Source organism: Erpetoichthys calabaricus, chromosome 4 (genome assembly GCF_900747795.2).
Source record: "Erpetoichthys calabaricus chromosome 4, fErpCal1.3, whole genome shotgun sequence".
Classification (NCBI taxonomy): domain Eukaryota; kingdom Metazoa; phylum Chordata; class Cladistia; order Polypteriformes; family Polypteridae; genus Erpetoichthys; species Erpetoichthys calabaricus.
This window is the reverse complement of record NC_041397.2, coordinates 161,059,798-161,086,516: the sequence shown is the minus strand read 5'-3', so window position 1 is coordinate 161,086,516 and position 26,719 is coordinate 161,059,798. Positions and strand designations below refer to the sequence as shown.

Below are 26,719 nucleotides of genomic sequence, written 5' to 3'. Positions count from 1 at the left end.
AACAATACTTTCATTTCACTGAAATAGAAGATTACAGTTATTTCCATTTTACCTTTGCAGATTTTGGATTGAGTAACTGTGCAGGAATTTTGGGATATTCAGATCCTTTCAGCACTCAGTGTGGAAGTCCTGCTTATGCTGCCCCTGAGCTTCTGTCAAGAAAAAAATATGGCCCAAAAGTGGATGTCTGGTCAATGTATGTGCCTTCTGAAATCTTATCAAGGAATCTGGGAGTATTTTTAAGACCAAAAAGAACTAGTTTGTGAAGTAACAGGAAATTTATAATGTAAAATTTGAATGCTTCAAAACTGATAATGCTGTAAACAGTCAGGAAGTTTTGTTGCAATGTTGTAACATAAATGCTTGGTTACGACAAAAGTTTATTTAAGGCTTATCTTTTTAAAAAATTGGCCCAATTATGATGGTTTTTAGATGTACACCCAATTCTGTAACCAGCCCTACAGGAAGTGTTCTCTACTATTGACTATATTTTGTTTGAATAACTTAGTCAATTCAAAGAGGAAAAAGGTATTTGCTATTGAATATTTTCTGAGTTTGTTCTAAAATGGTTTAAATAAAGACTTAATGAATAATTCACACTAATTCACATTCTTTACTAAGTGGCCTACAGGACATGACGTGACATATTAGGCATATTTTCACTACAGTATAATGTTTAATGCTAATAGAAGGAAGCACTGATATGAATAGTTTAGTGGTGTAAACACTAGTGATCCAAGTCAAGATCATTCTTATAAAGTTGTTAAAATACAGAGAAGTGTTATGAGTTAGCATATGCTTTGTGTCAGATGGTAGTGTAAACGTTTTAAAACATCCCAGCAGACATGAAGTACATCTGTTTATAATCCATATAAAAATGCATATATATTCACCTACTGACATGAATTTTATAATTCAGTTTTGTAAATTGTGGCATAACAAACATATCTTATTGAATTTGACATTTATTAATTGTTTTTAAAGTGAACTTATTTTTCTTCACCTTTTTGTCTGTCACAACAGATTATTCCCATAATATGCATTTTGTACACTACTGTTTCCTTGTTGGCGGCACGGTGGCGCAGTGGGTAGCGCTGCTGCCTCGCAGTTGGGAGATCTGGGGACCTGGGTTCGCTTCCCGGGTCCTCCCTGCATGGAGTTTGCATGTTCTCCCCGTGTCTGCGTGGGTTTCCTCCGGGCGCTCTGGTTTCCTCCCACAGTCCAAAGACATGCAGGTTAGGTGGATTGGCGATTCTAAATTGGCCCTAGTGTGTGCTTGGTGTGTGGGTGTGTTTGGGTTGGCACCCTGCCCAGGATTGGTTCCTGCCTTGTGCCCTGTGTTGGCTGGGATTGGCTCCAACAGACCCCCGTGACCCTGTGTTCGGATTCAGCGGGTTGGAAAATGGATGGATGTTTCCTTGTTTAGCTAGTTACAAGTGAACAACAAATGTCAAAAGTCTGCATAGACAATTAAAAACTGAACATTTATCTTCAATACATAACAAGTAACAAGAAGAGGGCAGGACTTGTCTTCAGATACTACGATAGAAGCCCACTGAGATATGCAAAATGCACCATTACCTCCACTGCTGTACATATATATGTAAGGAGGACAATTACATCATTAATGTCTGTTTTCATTTTCAAATTAATGTACAGTTTGAAATTATTAGGCTGTCATTAATTCACTCTAGCATTGTAAAAGCTGCCTATGTAGTTTGTTTTGGGTTTGATGACTATTATTATTATTGTTAATTAATTATTGCATTGACTAGTACTTCATTTTGTAGCTCTTCTAAAGGGCTAAATGAAAAGAATGTGCATGTAAAGCTGCATGGCTCTCTCAGAATGGATGCAGACAAGGTTATCACATAATTTCAATCTTTCTGAATTGGTAGTTGCTCTTATTCTGATTTTCACATAGTGTAGATGCCCCTAAAGTTAGTTGTTGTGCCCAGAGAGTAAAATTAAATCCTCTTGTCCTCCAAGCTCTTATATTTCAGTGTATGTATTTTACATTCACACCTCATTTTTGCAGAATAATACAACCTGGCATTTCTGCATAACATTACTTTCATTTATTTAGAAAACGTATAGCTCTGGTAAAAGTGCAATTCATGTCCTTCTAAAAGAGGATTACTGACTGGATCTTTTATTCAAGCCAAGTAAGAATATAATCTATTTAGTAACCCATAGCCTGTTAAGTATCACTAAAAATGCTGTGTCCTTTGTTATACAAGCAAATCTGAAAAAAATGACAGTAATAGGCTTATGATACACACCATCTGGTAGATCATTTGTGCTGGCTACAGGTTTAAATGTTATTATTTGTGTTGCAGAGGTGTCAACATGTATGCAATGCTGACTGGGATGTTGCCATTTACTGTGGAACCTTTCAATTTGAGAGCATTGTACCAGAAGATGGTTGACAAAGAGATGAATCCCTTACCTCCACACATTTCCACAGGTTTTGGTGAAATTACATTTTTCAAAAATTGTTATATTGTAACTTCTACCAAGAAATACTATCTAATACTCTGCTACAGTTTTATTTTGAACATTTTTGTTGCTTTCATTTAAACCATACTCATGGTTTTGTATCCAATAAGGTTTGTGAGCCCTAGTCACAGTTCTTCACTGACTTTTATAATGCAAACATGGTGACAGTAGTGCTCAGAATAGAAATATAGCCTAGCAAGTCTTGCTGCCAGATTTTCTTTGGTACAAACATACTAAAACCGATATGAAAGAGACAGAAGGAGTGAAGCTCTGGATTGCTAAATATTATCAAAATATGGCAATGGATTTGTATAGACAAAGATGCAGTGCATCTAACCCTCAAATGTCACCTGGCATCATTCATGCTAAAATGTTCTCCACACATTCAGGACAGAAGGCTCGAATGATAATATAAAATGCCCTTGTTATCTAAATAAAATAAAAAGTGCATTGCAGGCCCCATTCTCACATATGCCCACACCATGCCAATATGTAATCGAGAATTAATCTTGTCGTGTCTTTTGGATGTGCAAAGAAAATCAGAGTGGGCAGAGGAAACCCACCAGAGACTTGTGTAAAATGTAAAGAACCCACACAGGGAGTGTCTGGCCCTGAGATTCAAACCATAAGTCACTGGATACATGAGGCAGCAGTGCTACCCAAATGAGTTCATTAACGTAAGAACAACTTTTCTTTCTTGTTTGAAGATTATAGGAAATAGTCTTGCTGCCTCATCTGCATTTGCATAATTTCTAGTTAGAGATACACTTAAAGTAATCAAATGGCACAAAATGAATGAATAACATTAAATTACTCATAATGCAGAACAAGCAGATCTGCCTTAGAAAGCAAAACAGTGGTAAAGGCATGAAGGAGACCAGTTTGGATAGGCAGGTTTAATATACTTTTTTAATTATAATATTGTGAATTATGAGCGGCACGGTGGCGCAGTGGTAGTGCTGCTGGGTTCGCTTCCCAGGTCCTCCCTGCATGGAGTTTGCATGTTCTCCTCGTGTCTGCATGGGTTTCCTCCGGGTGCTCTGGTTTCTTCCCACAGTCCAAAGACATGCAGGTAGGTGCGTTGGCAATCCTATACTGTCCCTATTGTGTGCTTGGTGTGTGTGTATGTTTGTGTGTGTGTCCTGTGGTGGGCTGGAACCCTGCCCGGGATTTGTTCCTGCCTTGCGCCCTTTGTTGGCTAGGATTGGCTCCAGCAGACCCCCATCACCCTGTGCTAGGATATAGCGGGTTGGATAATGGATGGATGAATGAATTACGTAATAATTATTCAATGTTACATCAAGTCAAGTCAAGTTGGGGAGCATGCACTGGTACAGTGCGTTGCCGCACCCACTACACTACGAAAGATCTCGGGATCCCAGTTTGCAACCCCCCAGACAGATGCGCGGTCCAGTCCCACCCTCCGGAAATGACCCTCTATCTGCTGCAGCCAGGTGTTACGTGGGCGATACCTTGGTCATAGCAGCACCTTCACCGCATGGAGTTGCGTCATTGACACGGGGGTCAGTGTTTGTAATATTGTCTGAAAAGGAATAAACATATTCCTTTGGGCTGCAACTTGCCTTTTCACATTGATTGTGATATCTGGCCACTTCTTTTTTATTTCAGGAACTGTGTGACTTTCTGAACTTGAACTTTCAAGTATCTCCGCCATGCTGTATCTCTCCATAACTTCCTTTTCTTTCTTGTACCATCGATAATCCATCAAATAGTATATTTTTCCTTGCCTCCACTTTGCATTCATTGAAAATCTTCTTTTTTCCACATGATTTTGCCATTGTCTTGATATTTGATATTTATATTGATAAGTAGTGTGGTGTTGGTATTCATGGTGGCCTTTTAAGTTTCATATGTCAGACAAATCTGTTTTTATTAATTTTGCGCATTCAGGTGGTATGGCTGTACTCGTCTCTCTCTCTCTCTCTCATGCACCTTCAGACCTCTTGATGTGGCACTCTCACCACATCAGTATGTAAGAGCTAATGTGTAGTGAGCATACTGGCACAAAAAAATGGCTGCTGTTGCATCATCCAGATGGATGTACATTATACAATGGTAGTGGATGAAGTGGCTCCCCATTGTCTATATAAAGTGCTTTGAGTAGTTAGAAAAGCAAAATATAAACGTAATTATTATTGTTATTATTCAGGCTGGATATTTCACTGCCTGGCCAAAAAAAAGTCGCCACCAAAAAAAAAAAGGTCACACACACTAATATTTCGTTGGACCGCCTTTAGCTTTGATTACGGCATGCATTCACTGTGGCATTTAGTTCCATCCAGTGTTGCATTAATTTTTCACCAAGATCTTGCATTGATGATGGTAGAGTCTGACCACTGCGCAAAGCCTTCTCCAGCACATCCCAAAGATTCTCAATCGGGTTAAGGTCTGGACTCTGTGGTGGCCAATCCATGTGTGAAAATGATGTCTCATGCTCCCTGAACCACTCTTTCACAATTTGAGCCTAATGAATCCTGGCATTGTCATCTTGGAATATGCCCGTGCCTTACGGCTACACAGCTGTTCAGTCCCAATCCCTTGAGTTCCCTTCGCATTGTGCGTGTGGAAATGCTCTTACTTTCACTATTAAACATCCATCCATCCATTTTCCAACCCGCTGAATCCGAACACAGGGTCACGGGGGTCTGCTGGAGCCAATCCCAGCCAACACAGGGCACAAGGCAGGAACCAATCCTGGGCAGGGTGCCAACCCACCACAGGACACACACAAACACACCCACACACCAAGCACACACTAGGGCCAATATAGACCTGAGTTCTACTGTTGTTTTTCTTCGATTTGATTTCATCAAACGTTTAATGTGATCACTGATCACGATCATTCAGGATTTTTTTCCGGCCACATTTCTTCCTCGAAGACAATGGGTCCCCACTATCCTTCCAGTTTTTAATAATGCGTTGGACAGTTTTTAACCCAATTTTAGTAGTTTCTGCAATCTCCTTAGATGTTTTCTCTGCTTGATGCATGCCAATGATTTGACCCTTCTCAAACAGACTAACATCTTTTCCACGACCACAAGATGTGTCTTTCGACATGGTTGTTTAAGAAATGAGAAGCAACTCATTGCACCAGTTGGGGTTAAATAACTTGTTGCCAGCTGAAAGATAATCGCCTATGCAGTAATTATCCAATATGAGTCTTGTACCTATTTGCTTAGTTAAATCCAGGTGGCGACTTTTTTTTTGGCCAGGCAGTGTAGTACCCACTCATATCAGACTTAGATCTCATGGAAAATTAATTTAGACAAACAAATAAAAAAACAAATATAAGCCAAACATCTGGTTTGAGATGTTTTTCACTGCAGTGTGAAATTAAATGAATATAGACTTATTAGCCTGGTTTTATTTGATAATTATGTTACTAACAATGGCACAGGAATTATCACTTTCAGCATAAACATCTTGATTTAATTTCCAACTGAACTGTTTTTTGCATGTCCGTAAGGTGCTTGTGTTGGTTACCTCCCACAGCCCAAAGATATGCTATCAGAATGATTGGCTGTACTAAATTAGATAGCTTTGTGGTGACTGTATCCTTTGATGGTTTGGTATTTCATACTGAGATCTTTCCTTTCAGCCATTGCTGTTTGAATATGTTTTGACCCCACCCACTTTCAGTGGTAATAGAGATGGAAAAAGGATTAACTTACCTTATAAAATATGTCTGTAGTCTTTGATATCAGGTATTAATACAGTAATATCTAGTAGTAATTTAGCTAATTTTTACAAATTTCTAAAACATAAATGCCTGTAACTTCCTGCAAAGAAAATCTATAATTTTAATATACATTTTTAAAAATTTTACTTACTGAAATGTTTGTGTGCAGAGATATGTTTATTGAGAACAGAAGCATGAAATGCAAGTGAGGAACAGACCCAGAACATGGAAGCAGCCCATCACAGGGCACAGTTACACAAACATCCACACTTGCACTAATTTAGAACTGCTGAGTATTCAGACTGTCACATCTTTGAGATGGGAGAGGAAGAGTCGACTACCTGGTGACAAATCCACACAGACACAGCTAAACCAAGTGGTATATGAAAAGAGAGTAATTGGGCTAGAATTCAACTCTGGTCATGTTCTAACCTCTGTTCCCTTGTATACCCATTAAATTAACTAAATGACTGTTTTGGCTTATACATTTCTCTTTACAGTATATTTCATTTTCATACAGCACTCATGTCCTTGTAACTTAAATAATTCCTGTGTGATGTGTTCTTCTTTTTCTTCTTCTTTTCCTGCTTTTATATGGGATTGATGTGCTTGATCAACGCCCATTCACAACTTCCATTCACATCACTCTTTTATGCCCACATTTTCATTGTGTCTCCTCATTACATGTCCATACCACCATAACACTTTTGTTGTACCTCTGATTAACTAATTTCTTATTCTGTCCTTTTTTGTAACTTCATGCTTCCATCTCAACATTCTCATTTCTATCTTTTTCTCCTGTGCTCCCTTTCTGGCTATGTCTCAGCTCCATACATCATTACTGGTTTTATCACTGTCTTAAAAACCTTACCTTTAACCTTTGTCTTAATTCTTTGATCACTCAATACTCCTGATGCTTTCTTATAAATGTTCCATCCACACTGCACTCTGTTTGTTATCTCTGCATCTAGTTTTCCATCTCAGGCTACCACCGATCCTATAGTTAAATGTATCCACTCATTTAAGTAGGTCTATAAAGTCTAACATCTGAATGCTCGTCATCATTAATCCTCATATATTTAGTCTTCTTCCTACTTATGTTCAACCCACTATCTTCCAAAGCCTTCCTCCATTCTTCCAATCTCCTTTTTTCTGGTGCAACACAGCACAGTATCATGAGCAAAAATCATGCATCCGGGGGATTAATCTATTCCCAGGACTCAACACATCCATAACCAAATCAAAGTGGTTAGACTTAAAGAAGATCCCTGGTGCAGACCTACTCTAACTGGTATATTGTTCATTATCCCAACTCTGCTTTTAACCAGGGTTCTCAATTCTCACATACTTCTCTGGTACTCCATTCTCTCTCATGCACCTTCACACCTCTTGACGTGGCACTCTGTTATAAGCCTTCTCCAAATCAATAAACACCATATGCAAACCTTTCAGTTTTTCTTGATGCTTAACTGTGAGCTGTCTCAATGCAAAGACTGCATCAGTATTTCCTCTCCCTAGCATAAAAACAAACTGCTCCACCCCTATGGTAGTATCTTCCCTAAGTCTTTGCTCTATAACACTTTCCCAGATTTCATTCGGTGAGATATCAGCTTTATCCCTCTATAGTTTCCACAACCATGAATAAACCACACCTTGCTCAAACTTCATCTGCTTTATCTGTCTCCTGTCACTGCCCTCTTTGTCTCTTTGTTTGTCTGCCTATACATTTCTCTGTCTTCCACCATCCCTGATTGTTACCATTTGTTCTATGTCTTCTTCATAGTCTTTATCACATCCTGAACCTCTTTATTTCACCACCATGTCTCTTTGTTCCGAGGTGGGCTCCTTCCTGTTGTGCTACCCAACACCTCTTTACCTACTCTTAATACAACTTTGCTATTCTTCTTACAGTATTCCTCCACACTCTCAAATGACTGCACTTCATTTAAAACTTTCTCCCTAAACCTGTTTAAGCCCTTCCACTTCCTTGATGCTGCTTGCTGTAGTTTTATTCTCCTACTGATTCTGATCTCCTAGTTCATTATCACCACTTTATGCTGCATTGTCACACTTTCCCCATTTATGAAATTACAATTCTTCTTTCAAATTAGACAATCTAAAAAGTTTTTTTTTCCTTTCCTCCACTACTCTAAGTCACAAGCTGATTTTCTTTCTTTTCAAAAAATATTTTAACCATTACCAAATCAGATACCATGGCAATATCCGCTATTGTCTCCCATTCCCATTTCTGTTCCCTACTCCCCACCCTCCATGTACCCTTTTTATCATCTCTCTACTCTTTCCCACATGTCCATTTAGATCACCACCAACAATCATTTTCCTCCCTCTTGAACTGTTTTACAGTAAACTCTTCATCCATTTGTGCCCAGAAAATGTCCTTCTCTTCTTGTTCACAGCCCACTTGAGGAGCATATGCTCTTATGATATTAACTACAGTCTCTCCAAGGCCCAGCTTGACATTCATCATCCTATCACTCTTCCTATTCACACTGAACAGATTTTTTTAGTTCTTTGGATATTATTATACCTACACCATTTCTCCCTTGCTCATTTGCGTATACAATAACTTTAAGCCTCCTTCCAATTCTTTTGCCTTATTCCCTTTCCATCTTGTTTCCTGCATACACAAAACTCCCACTTTCATCCTTTCCATCAGTTCTGCCAACTCTCTTCCTTTCCTAGTCAGTGTCCCAACATTCAGTGTCCCCACTCTTACTGTTAACTTACCCTTTTCTTTCCCCTCCCCTGTCTTCTTTTTCTGCTTGTATGTATCAGCACATATTCTGAGAGGACACACAAATAAATATTTTTACAGAGGGTCCCTAGAAAAGCTGCTTCAGTGAGATTAGTAGTTACATGAGAAACATAATGTGATATGGTTCACACCATAATCCCCTTAAGACCCCTATATTTATCACATGTTTGAGATTTAGAGCTTTAGTAGTGAAGTACATTAATCTGGTTTTATTAAAAACTAACATATAAAAATACTAGATATTTCCTTCTTACAATTTTTCAAATGGTTATTGTACTATGGCACTAGGGATTTACAGTTCACTGTACTTTTTGAAATCCGTGTAATGTAAACTATAAAACTGAACTTCTCTAATATTTCATGTGTTTGTTATTTATGCTTCCGTCAACCCTCATAACTTTTTTTTATTCTTTCTTTACAATAATTTTAGTAAAAAACAGAAAATGTATAATATTTCAAAAAGCTATTAGAATGTGGCAGTATTTCTATCAAATAAATATCTACCATGTGTTTCATTTACAGCGGCAGTGAATATGCTGAAGAACCTACTGGAACCTAACCCAGTCAAGCGTCCTGATATACAACAAGCTTTGGCAAATCAGTGGCTAAATGAAAATAACCAAACACTGTCTAATTATCAGAATCCATATTTAAACAGGTTTGTACAATACATTACAGGTATAAGATCATAATGCCATAATGGGAGTAATAAAAAATGAGAAAAGTGGTGGCTCTGAGGTTAGGGATCTGCACTGGCAATCGGAAGGTTGCCAGTTCAAATCCCGTAAATGCCAAAAAGGGACTCTGCTCTGTTGGGCCCTTGAGCAAGGCCCTTAACCTGCAATTGCTGAGCGCTTTGAGTAATGAGAAAAGCGCTATGTAAATGCAAAGAATTATTATTATTATTTAAAAAATCACAAAACTCTTTGAAGCTTTTTATACCTTCTGACCACTAGTGGGAGCTTGGCAAACCAGATGGCAGAACACCAGGGTGGGAATTAACTTGCTTATTGTGGCTTAAATGTCAAGGATACAATTGGACTGGAGAGTGGTTTTGTTTTTGAAGGACCATGGTTGCACCACAGCTGTTGTCCTTATGGAATAACCAAAGCATACTTTTGGAACTGGTTCTTGACTTGTTGGTTTAGAACTCTTGTGCTACTACCATTTCTTGTATCTCCATCCACTGGAGACATGACAGGAGTGTGTGACTTCTAGTTGGTCATTAATACAAACTGTATTAATCCTGAAGGAAACTGCAGAAAATTCCAGAAGCAGCAGTACACAATGCAGAACATTGTTGGGAGAAGGTGGAGTGCAGATCAATACAGAATGTAGGCAACAACTTGGAGAGTAGGAGATCAACACCATCATGGCAGTAATGATCCTGAGTGTAGAGTGTAATAGCAATTGGCAGAAATTACCTCATATGGCCCTCTCTGTTTGTAGCAGGAGAAGATTTAGCAAAATGTCCAGCACATTCTCAAATATTTAATAACTCATTGACAAGGTAATTATTTTATACTGCAAATATACTCTATTAGGATTATATCTTAGGTTACTGAAACACTCTAAATGTAAATACTAAGAGATGTTTTTGTACGTCATTTTGAAAAATAGTAACATTTTATACTTTGATTTATTGGAGATGGGAAAACATTCAAACCATCATTAAAACTGTATGTATTTTTTATTTTAAATAATATTTCCTCCCATAGTCCAAAGGCATGCAGGTTAGGTGGACTGGTGATGGTAAATTGGCTAAAGTGGGCGTGGGTGTGTGTTCACACTGCGATGAGCTAAGTGGGCTTAGAAAATGGTGTTTGTGTTTACATCACAGAACTGTGTTCACATCACTCATTTATTATTGTTAAAAAAGGGGGTACATTTCTAATGCTGTAGCCACATCAGCGTGTAAGACAATGAACCAATATCACAATTCCATTTGCACAAGTGGCTATTTGTTAAAAAACTGAAGTGACAGAAAATATTGGTATTTAGTGTATACTACTTACTTAGCTATGCTAATACTTCTCAAAATTTTTGGATAGGTTTAAATGTTTGAAAGGTAAAAGGGGAAGTAAAATAAGCAAACAACAGATTTCCAACAGTATCTATAAGCAATAAGTATTTTTTAGAGGAAAGTACATTTTATTTTGAAAAATAATTAAATACTGTGGGCCTTCGTTTTTTTATTCCTAAAATACTGAATGCAGACAAAATTATGTTTTATAAGTATCCATAATTTTAAAATAAAAGAATTAAATAGGTTTCATGGATGCTGTCTGCTTATGTTCCTTAGGATTCTCATGGAGCAGCTGAACCAGAATGTGCTGGTGCACATGACCCAAAAAATGGGGTTTAAATATCATGAAGTAGTAAACACAGTACTGTCCAACAGGGCCTGCCACACTCTCGCTGTGTATTTCTTGTTGAACAAGAAAATTGAGCGCTACTCAAAAGTACTTAAAGTAAGTATTACAAAGTGTTTATGTAGGCTATTGCAAACACTATTGAAAGGTGTTTTTAAGGAATTAATGTGATATTATCCCTATGCATGAAATAAAATTTTGCTATTTATTACCTGCTTGTTTTTATCATTATGCTTCAGGAGAGAATTTCATGAGAGTAATTTACATTCAAAATATTCTACTTATAAAATATAATTGGATTTTGAAAGAAGTAAGCTGTATTTGATTCCTGAAAAGTATTGATTTACTCTGTCAGTTTTTCTTTTGGCAAAGTATTTCCGTACAAACAAACAAAACAGTACAAAGAGACAGTTACAAATGCATGTATTCTTAGTTGTGATTTTCATCATTTGTGATCTCAAATAAACCAATGTATGGTATAAATAAGATAATTATTGAACACCTTTTAAAAGTTAAGTTAGACCCATTGATTTATTTGTTTTTTCTTGTGAGAATAAAATTACTGCCTACAAGCCGTACAGGATATGTCATTTTCAGTAACCTTTTACAATAGTACAGTATATGTAATAACATTAAAGGATTAATTTTCATAATATTAATTATAACAAAGCCTTACATACCATCCTCATTAAAGCAAATAATATTTAGCTTCAATGTCCAACACATTTTTCAGTTATCAACTGATGTTACATTTCAATTAAGAAAAAATATATTGGTTGGTTTTAGGCCTTTATTTTATAAAATTTTATATTCTATATTTATTTGTCTGTTCATTTTATTCCATGATTCTCACGTGTAATTCTGGAGCCTGGTCTGAGAGGTAGATTTGACCTGAATGACACTGCATGTGCAAAAGGTTGACGTCCTCTTTTGTTAGCCAATATAATTATGAATCCAATAATAATTCATAATAACCACCACAAATATAAAAATAGAATTCAGGCTGATCAATGCACATCTGAGCTGATTAACACAAATTGTCAAATGCAATATCACAACTTACCTAGCAAATGCATGCATATTTCATGTCACCATTAAGAGAGCCTGATATAACTTGTATTTTGGATGCACAACAGTTTACCTAAATCTTAAAAACTGTCCATTAATTCACTAAATCTGAATGGATTAGTATACTGTACTGTGTGTTATCATTTTAGAAAATTTGTTTAATATTCATTGTTCACCTTGATAGGCATGCAGAATCAAAAAGTTCACCTTTAAGTGAGAAACAATAGTACCAAAACTCAGTATTCAGACATAATCAAAATGGGTTTTGCACAATAAAATTGATTTGATTTACTGTACATGTTAAGATAATTGTGTTATTATTTTTTATGATGGACCTTTCTTTTACATATAGTAACTAGCAAAATACCCGTGCTTTGCAGCGGAGAAGTAGTGTGTTAAAGAAGTTTTGAAAAAGAAAAGGAAACATTTTAAAAATAACGTAACATGATTGTCAATGTAATTTTTGCAGGCTTATTTTAGTATTAAAAGTGAATTTGATGATTGTAAAGAGTTTAATTTATGATTATAAATGTTGTGTATGAGAAATGCACATTTTTAGGATATAAGGGTCTCTTTGTAAACGACATTTGCAGTTCTTCCCTCGGGCTGTAAAATGACCAACCTGTCTGCTGAGCTTACTCTTGAGCATGTAATGTATAGTTGGCCATGTGAGAAGCAATCTTGTGTCAAGTCAATGCCAACCTATTTTAGAGTCTGGCCCTGTGACTTATTTATTGTCATAGTGAAGCAGACCCTTACTGGAAATTGGAGGCGTTTGAATTGGAATGGGAGGTCAGAGGGTATAAGCCAGTTCCAGTGAAGACAGTTGCCTCAATGAGGTTCTTGTGAAGAGATTTGATCTGAAGCCTGGTACTGTTACAAAGTTTTGATGGTTGTAAGTTTCGTAGTAATTCGGTGGAGTAAACAAAAAGGCAGGAGTCACCAGCAGGAAGACATGAAGCAAGGTGAACAATAACAGGCTTAAAGCGGTGGAGTAAAGAAGAAGGGAGCAGTGAGCATGACGAACAGCTGAGGAAAGTAAGGAAGCGAGTGAGGAGGCACATGAGCGCGGGATGTCGTTAATGTATATAGGCAGGGAGCCAATCATGTGGTAGGTGTGCGGACAGCGGCCATGCAGAAAAAGGAAGGAGGACCGGGGACGGCCCTTGTGCATCTCGGTCGTGAAATAAATCCTCTGTTAATGGAAATAAAGAATGAAACCGCCAAAAGGAGAGGTCAGTTCTGAAAGTTTCTTACGGCATAATGGTGAGAATCGCCAAAAAGAAGACATTATTTTTGAAAGTTTATTATGGGGCACGTCGTGAAATGAAACATACTTAACATTTGTAAGCACAGTGTAAAGGATGAGCATGGGAAATGAGGGCTTCCTATGTATATTGGAAGTCGCAGAAATAGTGAGGAGGGGTTTCCCCTATCTATGTATACAGTTTAAGGGGTACACCCGTTTTCCCCCCTTGGGTGTTGCAATAGGACATAAAACATACCGAACTTTTGTAAGTACACTGCAAGGAATGAGCACGTGAAATTTCAGCTTCCCACCTATATGGAAAGTGCGGGAATTAGTGATGAGTCAGTGAGGGCTTTGCCTTTCATATGTATAGATTAAGGATGTGATGAAGCAATGAATAGCTGCCCTCAGCACCACTGTCAATTGAAGTTTGTCCCTGCATTCTTTAAGAAATATGGTCCAAATGTTCAGGTTGGATTGCTAAAACAAAGTCAATAAAAATATAATATACACTGTCGAATGTTGGTTTGGACAAAACATGGATAGCATATCTGTCTTTGATGTTAACAAATGATTTTACAGCTTGAGGAAATATATCAAACCCTAAATAGATAGCTCATCAGTCCTATAAAACATGTTCAAAATTAAAAAAAAAAAAAAACTACCTACAAACATTTGGAATATTTTATTAGTCAGATAAAGATATAATTTTAACAGAATGAGTGTCATATATATTGAGAGACTGGCATGTAGTGACATGTCAAAGGATGTATGTAGGCATTATGGCATAGTGGCTCAAAAGTACTTAAACCACATGACTGTCTCACTCTGGAACCCTAAAGCAAATCGCTTAATATTCCTGTGTTCCAACAACTAAAACAAAAAAATATATGTATATATGTCTGCGTGTGCATGTAAGCAAATTGTAGACTGGATGTGTATGATACATTACCTTTAATAAATCTTCAGCTAAATATGCAATAATAAGTTAGCAGTACAGCACTAGATCCTTCCATTATTTTAGCACAGACTGAGGCATTTCACAGTGCTAGAATGGGGACTGTGCTTTACCTTGTAGCTTTGTCCTTGAATAGCAGTTTTAAAATATAAGAGCTTACAAGAGACATCCTTCACTTCAAATTTCACTTTTATATGTATTACTCTTAACAATTAGTTGGGTCAGAGTGACCAAGGGAGGCATCTTCTATCTACATGAAATATTTGCCTGCAAAGTAATCCATTTCAGAATACAACTCCCCTGGAACAACTGATGTAGCCGCCAAAGTATAAGGCGAGATCAAGCACGGGTAAAACGCGTGCCGAAAGAAATCTCTCAGTCCAAAAGTTTGTTTTAAAAATATTTAGTGAAACTTAAAAGCAAATAATCCACACAAGAATAAAGGAAAAAATAGTTACACACGTAGAATAAAAGACAAAAAAAAAGGAAAAACTAACTTCTCTAAACTTAGCTTTTCTTGAGAAACTTTAGTTATTTCTGTACTTAAAAGTTGTTTACTTCTTCTTCTTTACTTAAAGATTCTTAACTTTTTTTTCTGTATGCTTTAAATGTATGGCTCAACACTTAAATAAGTGCTGTTTTACAAGTTACTTTACACACTCAAAAGGCACGTAGGCACGTGCACAGGCACACTTTAAAACCATATGCATTCTACACCTTACACATGGCAAGGCTAGTCACTAACTGAGAATAAGGTTTAGTCAGAGCAGATAGAAATAGCTAGAATTTACCAATTTTACTCAAATTATAGGGGTTATAGGAACCTCCCATAGATTATGCTTTGTTATCTAGCAAAATATTTATGAATCTTATATAACTAGGAAAATGGCTCTTACAACTGGAATTGTCTTAAAATCATCCTGCATACATACTGCATATAGAGGTTTGTACTATACATATTGCATGATATTTTTCTGTTTAACATTAAATTTTTGGGATTAAGTTTTTGTATTCATACTATCTATCTATCTATCTATCTATCTATCTATCTATCTATCTATCTATCTATCTATCTATCTATCTACAGTTAGGTCCATACTGTAAGTATTTGGACAGTGATGCAGTTTTCAGAAGTTTGGCTTTATACACCACCACAATGAGCCATTTAGCCATACATGGTTCCCCCATTTTCAGGGGCTCACAATTATTTGGACTGACAGTTGACTGACAAGCTGTTCCAGAGCCAGGTGAGAGCAGTCCCCTTATTATTTCATTAACTATTAAGCAAGTAGAAGGGTTGGAGTTGATTCCAAGTATGGAATTTGCATTTGGAAGCTGTTGCTGTGAACACTCAATATGAGGTACAAAGAGATGTCCATGCCAGTAAAAATTGTCCATTATTAAGGTGAGAAAACAAAATAAACCCTTTAGAGAGAAAGCAAAAACACCAGGGGCCTCATGTATAACGCCGTGCGTAGAACTCACACTATGACATGGCGTAAGCACAAAAGCGGGATTGTGAGTACCCACCGAAAAATCCAAATGCAGGAATCTGTGCGCGCGCAAACTTTCACGTTCTTCCACTACATAAATCCCGATCAGCGTGAAAAGTAACGCACGTGCACGCGCCTTCTGTCCCGCCCCAACTCCTCCCAGAATTATGCCTCTTTGAATATGCAAATCAATATAAATAGCCTTCTGTGAAAAGACAATGGGAAAACCACAGGGGAAAATATAAGAATTTCAGCGAATACCAAGTGGAGGCAAAGGAAAAACGTACTAATTGTTGGTTTAAACAGTGGTATAATCAACAAAAGAAAGTTGATCGAGTGACAGAGTGTCGGAGAAACTCGAAAGCTCAAGTTCACAAAGTCACACAGTGTCCGAAATAAAAAAGAAATCACATATCAAAGTCGCCGTGAAAAGGCAAGTTGTAGCCCACCGTCTGAGTGTCATATGAAAGCTTATTAGGGTACAGACAAAAAAAATAGGCACACAGTGGGGAAAAAAGCACGAAATGTCAACTTTAATCTCGAAATTTCCACTTTAATCACGTAGTTTATTTTGCCATTAAAGTAGAACATCATAAACTTCATCTTAAAATCGTTTATTTTACTAGTTTCTCAAGTAGCACGTTAAATGCTTTGTTCTGTATTTGATCTTCTATGTGCTCTATGTGTGTGAATCACTACATGCTTCCGGGCTTTCTCTTCCTCTGACTGGTCACAGAATCCATTACATTCATGATATTACAGCTCTCTGAATAATTAAAATACTGAGATGTATATGTGATATCTTTTTCATGATGATAGGAATGAAAGCATGTTATTAAACATGGGAACACGGTGGCGCAGTGATTGTTCATATCTCACGCAAGAGGCTTGCTGCGCCATGTACGACCTTCAATGAAATAATTTATTACAGAAGTACTGTCTCTTTCAAACGTACTAACCTCCAATTCCTGTCCTTAATTTTCTTTCTCCAAATACCCAATCGCCACACAATCAGCTCTGTAATAGACGTTAAGCCATCTGTAAGCTTAGAACGCTGATTCTTCAAAACTTTTAAGGAACATTGAAATATCTTCGTAGTACATGTTTAATTATTCTATCCGTCTGTCCTTCCAGTGTCACGTCAGCACCAGCAATAATACAGCACAAGGCAGGAGCTATCCGTGAACTAGCTAGCGCTGCGGCACCGTGTCCTTACATGTTTAATTATTAACAATATAGATTATTTAAATGAAGTTAAAGTTTTATCTGTATACTATAAGCAACATATTTTGCTGCATTTCATCTTAAAAATGCTATTGTCATCATATGCGCCTTATAAAGTGGCACAGGTTGTGCAATATTATAACTGTAGTGCAAGTTTACAGTGGAGTAATTGTACTTATAAGTACAAACAGTTCTACAAGGAGCACTTGATGGACTGATTGAGTGCGTTTATAGTTCTTGGGATGAAACTGTTTCTGAAACGCGAGGTCCGTACAGGAAAGGCTTTGACGCTTTTTGCCGTGGTTGAGGTAGTGTGTACTTGAAACTGTATACCGATAATTCTCTTTCCGATCAGCTGCTGCTGTGATTCCCCACTCAGATACAGTGATATACTGTAAATACTCCGAGTGGTGCAGTGAGAGTAAAATGGAAAAAGATGATCCACAGTGGCAACCCTTAACGGGAGCAGCTGAAAGAAGAAGAAGATGCAGTGAGCGTAACAACGCTAAAGCAGTTATGGTATTTGGAATACTATGGCTATTCCCTGGACCATTATATTGCTACAGGTTAATTACAATCAGATGCATTACACTAATAAACAATATGCAGTTAATTTCAGTGTATTTATAAAGCCGCGTCAGGAACGTGGGTCTAAGAAAGAAAGCGTGACCACACAGGAACAGTAGCACTGCTTTGACGCTGGGTGCCGCCAGTCTGCAAAACCGAGCGGAGAAATTGCGTACGCCAAGGTATGAGGTACCGTGGAAATGTGCGTGGCTTTACGCCAAGTTTAGGTTTTATACATCGCGATTTGAGCATCAAATCAACCATCTGGTACATTATTAAAGAGAATGAATGCACTGGTGAGCTCAACAACACCAGAAGGCCTGAACAACCATGGAAGACATCTCTGCCAGATGATTGCAGAATTCTTTCCTTGGTGAAGAAATACCAATTCACAACATTTAGCCAAGCCAAGAACGCTGTCTGGGGGTAGTCCTACCAATGCTAAAGTGTAGAGTCAAGAAAAGACTTCACTAAAGTACAGAGGGTTTACCACAATGTGCAAACCATTGGTAATCCTCAAGCATAGGAAAGACAGATTAGACTTTGCCAGAAAATACTTTTATACAACCAGTCCAGTTTTGGAAGTTTTCTTTGGACAAATGAAATTAAGATCAGTGTGTACTGGAATGATGGAGAGAGAAGAGTATGGAGAACAGAAGGAATGGCTCATGATCTGTAGCATACCACATCATCTGTGAAACATGGTGGAGTTACTTTTATGGTATGGGCATGCATGACTGCCAGTGGAAGTGGCAGGATAAATGGTGCAGGATTATTTCTGAAGTGTACAGAGTTATACTGTCTGCACAGATTCAGATAAATGCTGCAAAACTGATAGGACAATGCTTCACAGTACAGATGGACAATAAGCCAAAACATACTGTGACAGCAAACAAAATGCTTTTCAAGGCAAAGAAGTAGAATATTCTTCAATGACCAAGTCAGCCAATTGACCTCAACCCAATTGGACATGCATTTCACTTACAGAAGACAAAACAGGGCAGAAAGTCCAAAGAACAAGCAGCACCTGAAGACAGCTACAATAAAGGCCTGGCAAAGTGTTACTAGGATGGAAACCCAGCACTTGGAGGTGGCCATGGGTTCCAGACTTCAGGCAGTCATTTACTGCAAAGGATTTACAACCAAGTATTGAAAATGATAGTTATATTCATGATTATGTTAGTACTGTATGTCCAAATATTTTTGAGTCCCTGATAATATGGGGACCATGTATGGTTGCCTTTTCTAAATGGCTCATACAATTTCTTTGTTAAACACCTTAAATTAAAACTGCAAGTCTACACTTCAATCACATTTTGATTGCTTAATTTAAAATTCTTTGTAGTGGTGCACAGGGACAAAATTATGAAAACTGTATCCCTGTCCCTTGTCCAGGGCACACTTACTTATTCTCACTCCCATACTGACACTGGACTTTTTTGTTATTGTCAAATAATCTAATTGAGAAAGATTCTTGTAAGTATAGAAAGAACATGAAAACTCCACCAAAACAAGTGACGTGACTGGGAATCAAATTCTGGTTCCTGGAAATGTGAAGAAGCCGCACTGGAAACTAGACAGTAATATAAATTAGATGTAATTATATTAATATAATATGCAGTAAGGAAAACAGTTGTGATAAATCTCCCTAAATATTGTTTTATGGTGTCCATTTAACAAATTATTAATTGGTTGTTTTCTTAATTTAGGAGGTACAGTACAAGGAAGAAGATCAGGTACGTAGTATGCTGCAGGCTACTAGTATAAACAAAAATGAAAAAGCCCCCTTTACAATTCCACAAGAAAATTCATCTAGTCTGGTACGAGGCACAAAAACTCATCTGAAAGATAAAAAATGGACATCTCAAGATGAAACAGGTAAGATTATATACTGCATTCTGATTATTTTTGTCTCAGTTTCGAAGATTTACTTTCTCTGAATTTCATATATAGAGGAGGTGTTGTTTTCACGACAAAACAACTTCAGGTTTTCAATGGAACAATACATTTTGATATCCATGGGACACATACACTCACCGGCCACTTTATTAGGTACACCGTGCTAGCACTGGGTTGGACCCCTTTTTGCCTTTAGAACTGCTATATTTCTTTGTGGCATATATTCAACAAGATGCTGGAAACATTCCTCGGGGATTGTGGTCCATATTGACATGACAGCATCAAGCAGTTGCTGCAGATTTGTCAGCTGTACATCCATGATGCAAACCTCCCATTCCACCACATCCCTAAGGTGCTCGATTTGATTGAGATCTGGGGCCTCATGTATAATGCTTTGTGTAGAATTCATACTAAAACATGGCATATGGACAAAAACAGAAATGTACATACGCACAAAAAAATTCATATGCATAAAACTGTGCGCAGACCAAGTTCTATGCACTTCCCCTTTTTAAACCCCAATGAACGTTAAATTTAACACACGTACATGCGCCTACAGCTCAACCCTGACTCCTTCCAGAATTTTGCATATTTTAATATGCAAATCAATATAAATATCACCTTCCGTTCGGTGTTTTTTTAAAAGACAATGGCAAAATCATGTGGAAAAAAGAATTTCAGCGAATGCGAAGTGGAGGCAAGGAAAAATGTACTATTTGTTGACTTACGCAGTGGTATAAGCAAGAAAAGGAAGTTATGCAGTGATACAGCGTGGCAAAGACACTTGAAAGTTCAAGTTCAGAAAGTTGCACAGTTCCCAAAATAAAAAAGAAGTGGTCAGATATCAAAGTCGAAATGTGAGCCCACTGTCTGTTTATTCTGTTTCAGACAACATTACAAACACTGACCCCCGTGCTGGTGATACGACTCCTTGCAATGACAGTGCTGCTGTGCCCAGCACATCTTCAGGTACTGGCTGCACACACACCTTTGCCTCAGAAATCACTAGGCAACCATCTGGCTATGTGTTGACGGACGTTGCTCTGGAGTCACAAAATGCAATAGTTGATGGTGTGAGAGATGTGTCCAATGAACTAAGGAATATAAGGACTGTACTATGTGATACTGACCACAATTTAAATGAATTGATTAAAAAATAAATGCTGCATCTGATTACCTGTTTTTACATTCTGCTAATTACATTCAGACAAAGTTGTAACACAGATTGGCTGATCATTTGGTGGACCAGGGTCAGGTTCATCATACCACATCTCTTCAGGTTACGGGCAAGCCAAGCTTGTGTGGCACATTATGCAAGATCCTACATGCCTGTACAATGCAACACACATTCTGTGGACTATAGAGCAGCACATTAATAGAGTGGAAACACATTCTTTTTACATAAGCAAATGCATTGTCTGAAGGCACCTTCTGAGTCGTGCTCTTTCAATTTCAACTTGAAGAATCAGTAACATTTTTTGACATACTAGTGAGTACTGCCATGCTGTACCCGTGCAACCTGAAATTTCACGTGGGTATACTCTCTTCAGTCGAATGTCATTGTATCATAAACACATGAGGAAAAAAATAAAGCCACTTCAGCTACTAACTTGTTCACGGTCTTAAGGAATCAACAGTGCTGTGTGATATTTTTTATCCTATTTTTAATCACACTTGCTTCACACACACACACACCCCACCCAGTGCTCTTCAATTCAGTGGTAGTTTATCATCATAAAAATAGATCTGCCAGTAATTTACTTCCAGTTCAGTTTTCTGACTCTTCCGAGTATGCCAATTTTCCTCCAGACATGTGCTGTTTAGGTTGATTGGGTGCTCTATATATTGGTCCATGTGTGAATGTTTTAGGTCAGTGTTTTATAATTATAGGTACAGTTATAAATTACATTTTTATTTCAAAAGCAAACGATGTTGTTCTTACTTCCTGCTGATTCTAAGTTAATGAACAAGGAGAATTGTAGGAATGTATTTGCTTTGGGGATAAGTGGAATATTTCGTTACAGCCTAATAGCAGTTTCAGATTTACATCTTGAAAAAACTTGCTGCCATTGTAAGCGAAATGCACTATGTGACTAATCTGATATTTGGTACACTGTATTAATCCTCAAGGGGGCAATTACAAGATTGTTTTCACTCTGAGTCCAAGCTGCATACTGCAGCATGCAATGTAATACAAGGTAAGGGTCGTTTTGGCAGGCAATCAGCAAAGAATGCTGGCATAAGAACAGGAGTACCACCTGAAACTAAACAAATCAACACCATAGATGATTAGTTCTCTCAAAAATATTATTTGCTCTTACCACTAATGCCAATGGTAATGGAAACATTGTATGACCTTGCTTCTTTAGACATCTGAGGAAACCCCAGATGTCTCCCATCTGTGCTCACCAACTTCAGTAGGTGCATAAGCTCAATACAGTATTGTCCATACTCAATGGCTGCAAGACACCCATTCACCTCAGGACTTCAAAGCAGTGGTTGGTGAAGTTGAATTAGAATATTACTGGTACAAAGTTATCATCTGTCCAGGGTATATATGACAAACAGCAAGTCAACAGGTTTTATTACAGATCTCGGGCATCCTGCAGTTACTTTTCTTCCTCTTCTGTTTTGGCAAATATGCATAATCATTAGTATTCACACAAATAGTTTCAGGATCTTTTAATATACAGTGGCCATAGGGATACTCAACAACCGACAATTACATCTTCTTGTGTACATATTGTATACACTGTGTATTCAGTATTTTATGTATACTGTTGGTGCTGTATTACTTTCAAGAGTTTGACAGGGTCATTCAAGTATGAATGTTATTGTATAATATGCACAATCTCCAATACTGGCAGACAGTCCCTTTTATATTCATGTAACACTTGCTATAAATAGTTATGTTCTGAGTGACTGTGGTCATTTATGATGTTTTTGTCTTCTTGAGCTGCCCTCACAACGAAGTGTTTAAAAACTTTGAGTTATTTGCTGTAATACAGATATCATTGAAGCGTGGTTCAGCTTTGGTTGTTAAAACTATCAAATAAGCATTCACACATTAAGAACTCCAAGATATTTGCTAATTTTTGTGTTTAAAAAATTAAAAAAGTGGTTTTAGTCAACATCTAGTTTGGTTTCTACTTTTTATTTTTGAAAAGTTGAGACTGTTAAAATGTGTTTAAAAAATGCACAATAGATACTGTACTAGGGGGCTCTGCCCCCTGCTCGCTTCGCTCGCCAACCCCTGGTCTTGGGAAACCCGAAATAGATTTGAAAGAGATTATTGTCTGTCTTGGTAATTGTTACATATGTATCATGTTCACCGTCATGACATCTGTAGGTCTATATAGTATATGTAAATGACAATAGCAGTGTAATTGTTATGTTATGTAAGTATAGAATGTCTTTGAGTTTGCGCAGATCTATGTATGAGATATATTGGAGTGTAAAGGTGTAGATGACGTACAAAGGATATCTTCATACACCACATTTGTAGTAAAGATGGCGTGTTGTCCTTGAATGAGTTTTCCTTGGTATGGAGTTATTATAATCTTGACGTTAACGTCACATGCATGCCGAACTCTTGAAAAGGCTACATAAAGTTGCCCATGTCTAAATACAGGCTCAGAGAGGTAAAGGCCGACTCTGTCCATGGTCTGTCCTTGGGATTTGTTGATTAGGTATACGTTGTTTACTGTTAGTAATATGGATAATTGCACTTACTGTTAAAATTACCTATTTCCGTTAGTTGAACTCTTTCGTTTCTGAGCCGTGGCTCCTTCGCTTGCGGTGCATAGGCGCATGCGCCTTCCGTACTATCTCGTGTTTGACTATGCTGTGTTTTGTGGATGTCTGGGGACTCCGTACTTTCTCTGGTTTGACTGTGGGGCGGGACGCGGAAGCCTGTTCTGTTTGTGTTTTCTGTGAGTACTTATAGTGTTGTATTACTGTAATGTGATTCACATATGCTGTGGAGTCCGGATCTTCGGGGCTTCTGTACTATCGCAGGTTTTTGCTTGCGGTGCTTTAGAAGCGTGTTGTAGGCGCCTGCACCTTCCGCACTATGTCTGGTTTGACTATGCTGTGTAACGTGGACGTGTAGGGTGTTGTACTCTCTTGAGAGGGCTACATACAGTTGTCCATGTGTAAACTCTGTGTTATTTGAGAACCGCGTTGTAGGCGCATGCGTTCATTGGTTTTATCCAGGTGGGCACGTTTTTGTATCTCCGTCAGTCGAGCTCTTTCTTTTTGGAGCCGTGCCTGCTTTGCTTGCGGCATTTCAGACGCACGTTGTAGGCACCTGCGTTCATTGATTCTATCTAGGCGGGCTCGTGGTTTACCATTCTCGGTTAGCCTGTGTTTTCTGTGGTTGTACTGTTAATATTGTATTACTGTAATGTGATTCACATATGTTGTGGAGTCCGGATCTGTGGGGTTTCTGTACTATCTCGTGTTTATGCTTGCGGTGTGTTAGAAGCGCGTGGACCATGCTGTATAGTGTGGACGTTTAGTTCAGAAGCGCGTTGTAGGCGACTGCGCCTTTCATACTTTCCCGTGCCTTCCGTACTATCTTTGTGGACCTTTGGGGCCTCCGTAGCCTCTTCCGTTTGACTCTGGGGTGCAGCGCGGAATCCTCTTTTTTGTGTGGCTGTGTCGTTAGTCGTTAGCTATGGGCGTGTTGTTGCTTCATTTCTTATTTACGTTAGTTGAGCTCTTTCGTTTTTGAGTCGTGACTCCTTTGTTCGCGGTGGATCAGACTTCGCTTGCGGTTTATGAGACGCGCGCTGTAGGCGCCTGCGCACTATGTCTCCTGGGTCCATCGCTGTGTACCTGCGTCCGTGCCTTCCGGTTTACCATTCTCGGTTAGTAATATGGATATCTTTAGTATAAAGTATACGTAATGCATAATAGTACATTATTGGTGAACCATGCCTGGAGTAACTATGGATTGAACTGAATAATCAGTTAGCCAAGTGTTCAAGTTGGGTATAACTGCAGAATATACTTATAAACCGCGTTTAATGACTAAATTCTGCATTTATGGTATTGCAAGTCTAATCCATCCATCCATCCATTTTCCAACCCGCTGAATCCGAACACAGGGTCACGGGGGTCTGCTGGAGCCAATCCCAGCCAACACAGGGCACAAGGCAGGAATCAATCCTGGGCAGGGTGCCAACCCATCGCAGGCAAATCTAATCTGTACTTTTTTTTCTTTCTAGCTTTTCTACGAGTCTCTTCAAACTCTTATGAAATTAAGATGGCCAGTGGTGAATGCTTAGCAAATGCTTCCTTAGAGCCCCTTGAGTTGGCACCGGTTTTCCCAAGGACACCACAGCCAATTAGAAAATTGGAATTCTGCCAATACAAGAAGGATTCTCGTTTGAACAGCCGCACTGATCATTTTTCTCATTCTGAAAACAGAGGTACCGACCAAACAGAATCAACACCATGGTACAAATTTGCTACTTGTGCTTTATCTTACAAATGTTTTAAAGAAAATGCTTGTAATACTGCATCAGTAAGTAAAAAGACAGAAAATAAGCCCTTTAATCACCACAAGCACACTGGCTTAATTAACACAGAAGAGAGGAACCCCATGGTATCTGAAAATGCATCATCAGGATGGAGAGTGTTTGAAAGTACTGGTGTAGATAACACAGAAAGCCTGGAATGTGCTAAAACTAGAGGGCGATTCCCAATGATGGGGGTTGGACAGATGCTTAGGAGGAGAAACCGACATCTACAGTTTAAAGCAGAAAAATTAATGGAACTGAAAACATCAGCACAGAAAGCTCATGGGGTTCAAGAAACAATAATTGATGAGGGTAAACTGACAAGTCTGTGCTGACTGTGGCCTATCCAACATATTTTTTACAAGTTAGGTGACCTACCTGAACATTCAGCTCACTATATGTAACAAAGACCACTTCACTCAAAAGCACCAGCACCCCATAGCATACACCATTGCTCTTTTAATTTCTTTCTAGTGAATTGAAATGTGACAACTTCTTAGATTTCATGTTATTTTATTAATTTATAAATATAGTAGCCACTCTTAAACATATTAAGATATAAATGGGACACAACCAATGACACAACTGGGTGGTGATCTTCATAAAATGTTTATCTTAAAAAGTTAATGCTGTCAGGACCTTACTTCCTGCTGAAGACATGTTGCTATAATCTTGCAGTATAGACTGTATTTCAAAGCCTACACTGAAATGAGCTGGAAAGTCAGGAAGAGCAGAGACACCATGGTGCCAAAACATCAGGAGAAGTGAGCAGATTTACGAGCTTGCTGCACATTTATTATTTTTGATATTATATTTTTTGTTATTCAACCACATTATGGCTACAAGCTTTAAAAGCCCAGTCTAGGTTCGTAATTCTTCAATGTAACAACACACAATTGTGTTTTATAGTGAATATTAACATATTTACTCTAAAATAGGTTACTTAGTAAATACTTGAAAAATATTTGAAATTTTATAAATGAACTGCTTTCTTGATGACAATCAACACATTAAAGTTTAACAATAATCAGAACGGTGAATTAGTATGAAATACTTGGAAAAGATTCTTAAATAATTAATAAAATAACCACTCTATCAACCTCTTTCCAGGTATATTTTCTATAGCTTGTGGTCCTTCCTCTTAGTGCATTTGTGTGTATCTCGTTGTAACTTTCTGTAAAGTTACATTGAAGTTCTGAGACTATATCAGGAAATTACATTGAAGGTCTGAGACTATATCAGGAAGACTTGCTATAGTAAGCCAACCAGCACTATCCAGCAATATCCCGAGCCCATCTAATCTGGCTAATATTCACAGGGACCTACTAGGTACCTGTTTTGACTGCATTGGGTTTATTGAAGGGCACACTATAACACCTACAAAAGGCC

General features: G+C 38.0%; 1 protein-coding gene across 1 annotated transcript in view; it reads left to right on the top strand.

Annotated features, from left to right (window-relative positions):
* hunk (hormonally up-regulated Neu-associated kinase) overlaps window positions 1-26,085 on the top strand; it is a 52,911-nt gene extending 26,826 nt beyond the window's left edge. Inside the window, exons 4-9 of the mRNA XM_028790476.2 lie at window positions 61-196; window positions 2,340-2,467; window positions 9,498-9,633; window positions 11,278-11,446; window positions 19,616-19,784; window positions 25,037-26,085. Of these exons, the coding sequence (XP_028646309.2) occupies window positions 61-196; window positions 2,340-2,467; window positions 9,498-9,633; window positions 11,278-11,446; window positions 19,616-19,784; window positions 25,037-25,665 (1,367 nt within the window). The 3' untranslated portion in view covers window positions 25,666-26,085. The remainder of the gene's footprint in view (window positions 1-60; window positions 197-2,339; window positions 2,468-9,497; window positions 9,634-11,277; window positions 11,447-19,615; window positions 19,785-25,036) is intronic.
* Window positions 26,086-26,719: the final 634 nt, after the last annotated feature.